This window comes from Chiloscyllium plagiosum, chromosome 20 (genome assembly GCF_004010195.1).
Source record: "Chiloscyllium plagiosum isolate BGI_BamShark_2017 chromosome 20, ASM401019v2, whole genome shotgun sequence".
NCBI classification, from domain to species: domain Eukaryota; kingdom Metazoa; phylum Chordata; class Chondrichthyes; order Orectolobiformes; family Hemiscylliidae; genus Chiloscyllium; species Chiloscyllium plagiosum.
The window spans coordinates 49,018,498-49,028,613 of NC_057729.1; the positions used below are offsets into that span (position 1 = coordinate 49,018,498).

Here is a 10,116-nt window from a genome sequence, read left to right on the forward strand (position 1 = left end):
TTTTGCCCTCCTGATTTCCCTCTTAAGTATACTCCTACTTGCTTTATACTCTTCTAAGGATTCACTCGATCTATCCTGCCTATACCTGACATATGCTTCCTTCTTTTTCTTCTCCCAACCCTCACTTCCTTTAGTCATCCAGCATTCCCTATACCTATCAGCCTTCCCTTTCACCCTGACAGGAATATACTTTCTCTGGATTCTTGTTATCTCATTTCTGAAGGCTTCCCATTTTCCAGCCATCCCTTTACCTGCAAACATCTGCTTCCAATCAGCTTTCGAAAGTTCTTGCCTAATACTTTCTTCTCCCTTGTACTTTACAATGTTTCTATAATGGGGTGCCCAAAAAAGCACAGTAAAGTTGACCCAAACACTTGCTTCTGTATTGTTTACGGCTATAACTAGAGCCCAGAATCCCATGCTCCTTCTAAAAGTAAGAGTGCAGGTGAAAAGAAATGTATTAGATTTGTTATTAACAACAGCAGGTGCCGGAGAAAATCAGCAGGTCTGACCATATTTGTAGACAGGGAAACAATTATGATTTTAAGTCCAATGTAACTCTTCTTCAGAACAGGTGTAACACCGCAAATAAAAATGAATGCCTTTAAAAGGATTTTTGCTGGATCTGGAACAGCTCTAAAGCACAAACAGCTGTTTGGTGATCCCTTTAAGCCCAGCCTCTTCCCCATATGACCCATCTTTCCCTGGGATTGCTTCCCCTGCTCTTAATTCAGCACTGAATCATACAGAACTCTTTTGTTCTTTCAGTGTCAATTGTGACTCAATGGATGCATTGAAGTGTCCCTCTGCACGCACTTAAGTGTGTAATGTTGATCCTCTTGTGGTGCAGTGATAGTATTCCTAACACTGGACCAAGAGCCCAGGATTAGGTCCCACCTGCTCAAGAGGTGTGTTATAACATCTCTGAACAGGGTGATTAGAAAAATAGGTTCAATTTTCATAAACATCTAATGTAAACTACACTTCAATTCGATCTTGTGCTCTGCTGTAAGATAGTTCCATTTTTCAGATGAGATGGTAGAACCGCTCCCTCTAGTGGATATAAAAGATCTGACAATGTTAATTCAGAGAAGGGGGCGGAGGTTCCTCCCCAGTGTTATAGTTTATAGTTTTCCTCAGCCACTACCCAAAAAGATCAGATTATCACATTGTACTTTCTGAGATCCTGTTGAATGCCGTTTGGTGGCTGTATTTTCTACATTTTAACAGTAATTAGTTAGACTGAGCACTTCATCGGAGTTAGTGAAGCAGTTTTGAAAGGTGATTTAAAAAATGATTAAGAGCAAACCCAGTATGTTCAGAATACTAAAGTTGTAATTTTTTTTTGCGCTATAGTATCTGGTCCATCATGGCTCTACCACCTTCTCAGCTGGTATTTATTATTCTGCTTTTTGGGAGTATTCTGTTCTAAAAATGAAATGTAAATATGAATTTGAGTGATTGTATGTTTTGGACTTGCTTTTTCCCTTGTTACTAGGAGTCAGGGCTTTCTAGGTGGATTGGAAGCAAGCTGCGACCTCTGGAATATATTTCAGCCAGTACAACTGTTCTGATTATCAGCCTGGTCATTAGCGCATTCACTGAATTTGCCAGCAACACTGCCACAAGTATAATCTTTCTGCCTATTCTGGCTGAACTGGTAAGCTGCGTGGTTATTTTTCCCGATTACTGGTCAACTTTTGGAACAAACAGTGACAGTTACAACATCTGAGCTTGTCTTTGTTGTTTGGTATCCTCTCTCTGGTTACAAACACCATGAAAAGGTCATTGTTTGTATTCACTCACAGGATACGTGCATCACTGGTTACGTTGGTATTTATTGCCCATCCCTAAATATCCTTGAAAAGATGGTGCTCAGTTGCCTTCTTGAATTGCTGCAGTCTATTTGGTTTAGGTACATGTGCGGAATGCCATTTGGAAGGGAGTTCCAGGACCTTGACCCATCAAAACTATTTTAGTTATTCCCGGACTGCTGTTGATGTGTCTTCACTTACAAATGTAAAGGTGCGAGTTTTGTATGCATGGAATGGACATGACATGGGGGGAGTGGGAGGGAGAGTTGAAATGCGTGGCTACAGGAAGGTGGGGTTGGTTGGTGTGTACGGACCAGAGATGTTCCCTGGATCATTCCATGAGTCGGTGCTTGGTCTCTCCGATGTAGAGGAGACCACATTGAGAGCACCTCAATGCAGTAGATGAGGTTCAAGGATATGCAAGTAAATCTCTGCCAGGTTTGGAATGATCCTTTGGGGTCTTGGATGGAGGTGAGGGGGAGGGGTGTGTGGGCGCAGGTTTTGCATCTCTTACGGGGCAGGGGAAGGTGCAAGGTGTGGAGAAGTGTTTGGTGGGGAGCGTGAACCTAACGAGGGTATCACAGGGAATGGTCCTATGGAACGCAGATAGGCATGGGGAGGGAAATATATTTTTGGAGGCGGGGTCTGACTAGGTGGCGAAAATGGCAAAGGATGATTCACTGAATTTGGATTTTATTAGAGTGGAATGTGAGGACCAGGGGTCTCTTCTGCTCCTGTGACCACCGCTGATATCACTCACATGAATGCTGCTGGCACACCCACTCCCCCCATGACATTTCCATTCTGGGCCTCCTCCACCACTTCAACAAGGCCACCTGAAAACTGAAGGAGGAACACCTTATCTTCCACCTTGGGAACCTACAAACTCACGGCTTTAACACTGAATTCACCAGGTTCCAAATCTTTCCACCTCCCTCGATCCCTGGCAGATCCAAACCTCCGACTCGGCACCGCCCTCTTAAAACTGACCTACCCGTCATCTTTCTTCCCACCTATCAGCTCCACACTTCCCATTGACCCATTCACAATCACCTCCTACCTGCATCCACATATTGCCACCTCACCTACCTTTCCCCTGGCCCAATGCACCCCCCCCCCCCCACCATTTATTTCTCAGCCTCCTTCCCCCGCCACAGTCCTGATGAAGAGTTATGCCTGATACACTAACTCTCCTGCTCCTCGGATGCTGCCTGACCTCGGATGCTGCTGTGCTTTTTCCAGCTCCACCCTTTATCGAATCTGACATACAATACCTGCAGTCCAGTCCTCACCACCTTCTCTGATCAATGTACAGTCAACTTTGAAATAGGTGGCCCTATAATCAATTAATGGAGTACATCATAACTTACAAATAAAAAATTAACAACTGAAATTGAATGTTTTTTTTCTGTTGGAATTGGGGATATTTGGTGCTCACAAACCCTTTGGGGTACTGCTTACTTCAAGAAGGGCTGCGACTCCATGAAAACTCTGGAGTGATTTGAAACTGTCTACCTTCCCCACAATGGAGCTCTAAAACAGGGAGGACTGTTTGGCGAAAGTGAGAACTGCAGATGCCGGAGATTAGAGCCAAGAGTGTGGTGCTGGAAAAGCACAGCCAGTCAGACAGCATCCGAGGAGCAGAAAAATCGACGTTTTGGGCAAAAACCCTTCATCAGGGAGGGCTGCTTGCAGACTTACTAACCATAACCTTATCCCACACTGGGAATGGGAAGGAAATCCAGAATCAGATCTCACCCGTGAGTATAATAGGGCTCACGAGTTGACGCGATTGAGTGAAAGTCCAGGTCAAGTTTTCCATTGGGCTTTTATTCTCTGATAGTATTTGAGTGATTGCTGTCCCTGGATTCTAGATTGTACTACTCCATGCTCATACTTCTTTTACTCACTTGTCTTATCTGCTTGAAATACTTTGATGTTTGCTTTTATTTTTCATGTTTCCCCTGAAGTTACTGTTGCTGCTGCACCTTAGGATAATGCACAGGACATACATTCACTGGTGTGTTCAAGAGAAAGGTCAATGCAATTAAATGTGGTCACCATGATCTATCCTTGAGTGCATCGTTGTCACATTTGTCACAGCAGTAGTATAATGTCAATAATTCAGTCTACAGACAGATTAATTACACCACATTTATAAAAAAAACTTGTACCAGAAAACTAAACAGTGCTGTGTTTGGGTGAAAGGGAATCAGAGTTGGGGTAAAGGACAGTAAAGTACATACGCTTGATTAAAATGGGTGGTATGGTGGCTCCACAGTTAACACCACTGCCTCACCTCGACCATCCCCCTCCCAGGTTCATTTCCACCCTTGGGCGACTGCGTGGAGTTTGCATGTTCTCCCTGTATCTGCATGGATTTCCTCTGGATGCTCCAGTTTAGTCCCACAGTCCAAAAATATGCACATTAGGTGGATTGGCCATGCTAATTTGCCCTTGGTGTCTAGGGATGTGCAGGCTAGGGTGATTAGCTCTGGGAAATGCAGGAATAGGGTCAGGGGTTGGGGGGGTGGGGTGGGGAGCAGGGTTTGGGTGGAATGCACTTCAGATAGTCAGTGTGGACTTGATGGGCTGAATGGCCTGCTTCCCCAGTGCAGAGATTCTATTAAAAAAAGATTAACAGGGTAGCTCAGAAAGAACTCAAAAATGGACTGAGGAGAGCTAGGATAGGGCAAGAAAAAGTCTTGACGGTAAGGAATAGAGAAAACCCAAAGGTGTTCTACATTTATGTGAGGAATAAGAGAATAATCAGAGATAGGGTAGGGCTGATCAGGGATAGTGGAGGGAACTTGTGCCTAGAATCTGAAGAGTTAGGGGAGGCCCTAAACAGGTTTTTTTTGCTTCAGTGTTCACTAGAGAGAGGGACCTTGTTAATAGTGAGAACACCATGGACCAGGTTAATAGGCTTGAACAGATTGCTGTTAAGAAAGTGGATGTGCTGAAAGTTCTAAGAAGCATCAAGATAGATAAGTCCCCAGGGCTGGACCAGGTATATCTGAGGTTCCTACGGGAAGCAAGGAATGACATTGCTGAGCCTCTGGTGATGATCATTGCATCTTTGCTCTCACAGGAGTAATATCATGGTCTTTGCATCTTCACTCTCACAAGAGTAGTACCGGATGATTGGAGGGAGGCGATTGTTGTCCTTTGTTCAAGAAAGTGAATAGGGAAATCCCTGAGCATTACAGACCAGTCATCCTACGGGAAGCAAGGAATGACATTGCTGAGCCTCTGGTGATGATCATTGCATCTTTGCTCTCACAGGAGTAATATCATGGTCTTTGCATCTTCACTCTCACAAGAGTAGTACCAGATGATTGGAGGGAGGCGATTGTTGTCCTTTGTTCAAGAAAGTGAATAGGGAAATCCCTGAGAATTACAGACCAGTCAGTCTTAGGTCTGTGGTAAGCAAGGTACTGGAAAGGATTCTGAGAGATAGGATTTATGACTATTTGGAAAAACATAGTTTGATTAAAGATAGTCAGCATGGCTTAGCGAGGAGCAGGTCATACCTCACAAGCCTTATTGAATTCTTTGAGGATGTGATGAGACACGTTGACGAAGGTCGAGCAATGGATGTGGTATATATGGATTTCAGTAAGGCATTTGATAAGGTTCCCCACAGTGGGCTCATTCAGAAAGTTAGGTGATATGGGATACAGGGAAATGTGGCTATCTGAATACAGAAGTGGCCGGCCGAAAGAAGACAGCGAGTGGTAGTGGACGATAAGTATTCGCCTGGAGGTTGGTGATCAGTGGTGTCCTGCAGGGATCTGTTCTTGGGCCTCTGCTCTTTGTAGTTTGTATAACTGACTTGGATGAAGAAGTGGAAGGGTGGGTTAGTAAGTTTACCAATGACACAAAGGTCGATGGTGTTGCAGATGGTGTCGAGGGCTGTTGCAGGCTACAACATGACATTGACAGGATGCAAAGCTGGGCTGAGAAGTGGCAGATGGAGTTCAACCTGGATAAATGTGAAGTGATTCATTTTGGAAGGTTGAATTTAAATGCTGAATACAGGGTTAAAGACAGGATTCTTGGCAGTGTGCAGAACCGGGGGATCTTGGGGACCACGTTCATTGATCCCTCAAAGTTGCCACTCAAGTTGATAGGATTGTTAAGAAGGGATATGGTGTTTTGGCTTTCATTAATGGGGGATTGAGTTTAAGAGCCGTGAGGTTTTGCTGCAGCTCTATAAAATCCTGGTTAGACCATATTTGGAATATTGTGTCCAGTTCTGGTCACCTCATTATAGGAAGGATGTGGATGCTTTAGAGAGGGTGCAGAGGAGATTTACCAGGATGCTGCCTGGATTGGAGAGCTAGACTTATGAAGAGAGGTTGAGGGAGCTAGAGCTTTTCACACTGGAGAGAAGAAGGAAGAGAGGTGACTTGACAGTGGTATACAAGGTAAAGAGATGCATAGATAGAGTACAGAGCCAGAGACTTTTCCCCAGGGCAGAAATGGCTGTCATGAGGGGCCATAATTTTAAGATGATTGGAGGAAGATATGGGGCGATGTCAGCGGGTAGGTTCTTTACACAGAGTGCTGGATGCGTGGAATGCACTCTCAGCAGTGGTAGTAGAGTCAGAGACATTAGGGACATTTAAGTGACAGCTGAACAAGCACATGGACAGCAGTAAATTGAGGACTGTGTAGGTTACATTGATCTTAGATTAAGATAAATGTTCGGCACAACATTGTGGGCTGAAGGGCCTGTACTGTGCTGTACTGTTCTATGTTCTAATACCAAGGTCCAAACACAGTCAGCATTTTGAAGGCAATTTCTGAGAGTTCTTGCATTTGTACTTGTATTTCTTTGGCCCTGGTGACCTTATTTACAGTCAGACCATCAGGTAGCCATCTTGTGTTGAAAAATATATGAGGGGATTTTAGGCTGAACAGAAAAGATATTTTGAAATGATAGGTGCACTCAACTTTAACACTGCCATTTTGACACTGTCAAAGGTTTTATCATTGACACTGTTTAAACTGTAATCCTTTCCTGTAGGCTACTGAGGCCAAACAGCATCCTTTGTACCTGATGATTCCAGGGGCAGTGAGCTGTTCATTTGCCTTCATGCTGCCAGTTGCAACTCCACCAAATGCCATTGCCTTCACGACAGGGCAGTTAAAAGTCAAGGATATGGTATGTGAAAATTGCTGCTTAAAATATTGATAGTTATTTGTAATGTTGGTAATGCTGAACACTACTCCAGAACTAAACAATTTAGCATCGCCTATAACATATCAATGTTTTGATCATTTTTAAAAAATTCAATCAAGGGATCTGGGCATCCTGGCTATGCCAGCATTTATTGCCCACCCCTAATTGCCCAGTTAAGGAGTCAACCACGTTGCTGTGGGTCTGGAGTCCCATGGAGGCCAGACCAGGTAAGGATGGCAGTGTCCTTCCCTAAAAGGCATTACTGAACCAGATGGGTTTTTCCAACAATCAATTTGCAGTCACTATTAGACTATTAATTCCAGATTTTTTTCACTGAATTCAAACTCCACCATCTGCCTTGAGGTGATCTGAACCTGGTTGCCTGGAACATTACCTAGATTAACAGTCCAGCGATAATATTGCTATGCCATCACCTTCCCTAGAATATAGCCCACAATAATGTGTTATGGAATCCTAAAATCATAAATTAAAATCATTCCAGTCTAATTTTAATCCTTGTTTCGGTATCAATAATGACATCATGGTGATAATACAATGTTACGTGGAATGTAATACAGTAGACATTTGTATGGTCACTTGGCAAAGGTTGGGGAGACTCAATCAGTTATTTTTAGTGACTTGGTTTCTGGGTTTAATGCTCCTCTTATGGGGAGAGGGCTATTTTCTTGGCTCCTATTTTTGATGCTCTGCCAGATGCACACCTCAGCAAACATGACCTGGGAAACACTAATGTAGGAGGTCAGATTTTCCTTACAGAATAGTAGGCAGATTGGACAAGAGGGTCAGGGAGAAATGGTCTGGGATCAAGACCAACTTTAGTGCACTAGCCCTGTGTGAAAGCTCAATTAAAATCCATATCCTTTCTACTCCCTTCCCCCCGCCCCCCCAAACAATCTGCATGTCCCTCCACCCTTACCATGCCACCCCAAGGATATTTGACTCCCAACCCTACCCTGACCCACTCTCCCAAAACAAAAAGACCCAGAGACCCAAAGCGCTTGCCTCCGCTATCAGAGCAAATTCTCAAGGACCAGACTGGCTCTGATGCACCCTCTGTGATCCAGGGATGTTACAATCCCACTTCTGTTCAAGCAGCAGAAGATTTAAATTTTCTGTTGCGTCGGTGAAATGTGCAAACGTGTACTGCAGCCTGACACCACTTCCACACCCATTAAAATGGGATTGTAACTTCAATGTGACAAAATCTGGGCTTCATCAGAGGCTCTTCCAGACACTCGGCTGCAGCTATAATGTTGCGGTGGATCAAGGACTCAGTATTAAAAATAATCTTCAAATGCGAAAGAAACATTTCAGGGACGATTTTACAGATCCAGGTATTCAGCAGGCAAAGCTCCTCACTGGCTGTGCATTTCTTATCGTGGGAAGTCATGAGCTTCAGGTATCTTTGTGCCCTGAACTCTGCAGAGGCGAGGGAAACTTAATCTGGTTTTGTCTTGTCAGATGAAAACAGGATTGCTGATGAATGTCATTGGGATCATCTTAATTAACATTGCCATCAACACATGGGGCAGGCTCATCTTTAAGTTCTCGACGTTTCCTGAATGGGCCAAGGAGTCTGAGAACAACACCGACCGGGGAGTAACAATCTTCCAGCTGTATGCTGTAAACGCAGTGGACTGATTCAATCTGGGGGCTATCTGGTGGCCAAAGCCCCTTTCTCCTGCTTCATTTCGAAGACTTTTCCCACCGTCAATGTGCCCCAGCTTCATCCATTCACACTCACAAACAACTTCCTTTCTCTAAACAATTTGTATTGACAAGCAAAAAAAATGAAATGAATTATCTTGAAACTTGTTTGGATTTGGGCATTGTTGGCAAAGCCAGCATTTATTACCCATCCCTTGAACTGACTGGCTCTCCAGAGAACAGTTAAGAGTCAACCCCATTAATGTAGTCACATCTAGGACAGACCAGGAGAAGGTGTCAGATTTCTTTCCCTAAAGGACAGAAGTGAATTAAATGTGTTTTTGCAACAATCAACTCATGGCCATCATTCAAAAAGCTTTTCATTCCAGATTTTATTTTCCTAGTTGTATTAAAATGTCACTAACTGCCCTAATTGGATTTGCTATGGTCCACTGTTAATATCATTTCACCTTCTTCTCTCAGTATTTGACAACCTAACCTATTGAACCTCACGCATCCAAAGACAGAAGAAAAAAACTAGGCTCAATCTTTTTTGGGACATTATTTTACAGGGACAGGCTTCGGCTTAGTGAAAGTTGTTTACTATTTGTTTCCTATCGTGCCCCGCGTGTGGTCATACACAACACATCTCAGTGAATGATCAGCTTACCCACAATTCGGCTTTGCAACAAGTGACAAGCATCCTCAGAATAATGCAAGGAAAGCTTACATGCCCTTCAGTTTTTCAAAGCCAATGAAACAAAGTCTAACATTTAACGGTAAACGAAATATTACCATGCCATTTTTATTGCAGTAGTCGTATTACAAATAACAATAAAGATACAGGATGTTATTTAAAACATATTACTTTACTTCGTCGGTCCCTTATTCTTCCATCCTTCTTTACTTCCTCTTTCTCTTTGCCTTCATTTGATTTTCTAGTTAATTGTTAGTTAGTTGTTGCTACATTTTCCTCATTTAAAAATAAATTCTCATTCTGTATTTTCCTTCACGGTATCATGTCACTCCTTTGTCAATGAACCGAACCAACATTAAAAAGCCACGTTTGGTGGAAACTAGATCGAGTGTGGACCAATGGGCTGTCCCTGAGCTGAATTGTCTGGATTTGAGTGGTGCTGGAAAAGCACAGCAGGCCAAGCAGCATCCGAGGAGCAGGAAAATCGACATTTCGGGCAAAAGCTCTTCATCAGGATTTTGCCCGAAACGTCGATTTTCCTGCTCCTCGGATGCTGCCTGACCTGCTGTGCTTTTCCAGCATCACTCAAATCTTGACTTTAATCTCCAGCATCTGCTGTACCCACCTCTGCCTGAAATGAATCTCTGTCAGGCCCCAAACAATGAGGTTAAAATCGGGTGGGGTTTGAATCTCAAGGCCAAGATTTGTACTTGGTGATACCAGTGGGTTATCAGGATTGAATCCTCATT

The 10,116-nt window shown here is 43.5% G+C and overlaps 1 protein-coding gene across 1 annotated transcript; it reads left to right on the forward strand.

Annotated features, from left to right (window-relative positions):
* Nucleotides 1–1,333: 1,333 nt before the first annotated feature.
* LOC122560248 (solute carrier family 13 member 3-like) lies at nucleotides 1,334–9,804 on the forward strand. The gene is made up of 4 exons (XM_043710740.1): nucleotides 1,334–1,393; nucleotides 1,499–1,660; nucleotides 6,847–6,984; nucleotides 8,485–9,804. The coding sequence occupies exons 1-4, from the start codon at nucleotides 1,370–1,372 to the stop codon at nucleotides 8,662–8,664; spliced, it is 504 nt and encodes a 167-aa protein (XP_043566675.1). The 5' UTR covers nucleotides 1,334–1,369; the 3' UTR covers nucleotides 8,665–9,804.
* Nucleotides 9,805–10,116: the final 312 nt, after the last annotated feature.

Bases quoted from the DNA above. Each gene is read 5' to 3' on its own strand.
- LOC122560248 (XM_043710740.1), top strand. From the start codon at position 1,370: ATGGCTCTACCACCTTCTCAGCTG. The intron at 1,394-1,498 runs GTATTTATTATT...CCTTGTTACTAG, and splicing joins CTCTACCACCTTCTCAGCTG to GAGTCAGGGCTTTCTAGGTG. The intron at 1,661-6,846 runs GTAAGCTGCGTG...CCTTTCCTGTAG, and splicing joins TGCCTATTCTGGCTGAACTG to GCTACTGAGGCCAAACAGCA.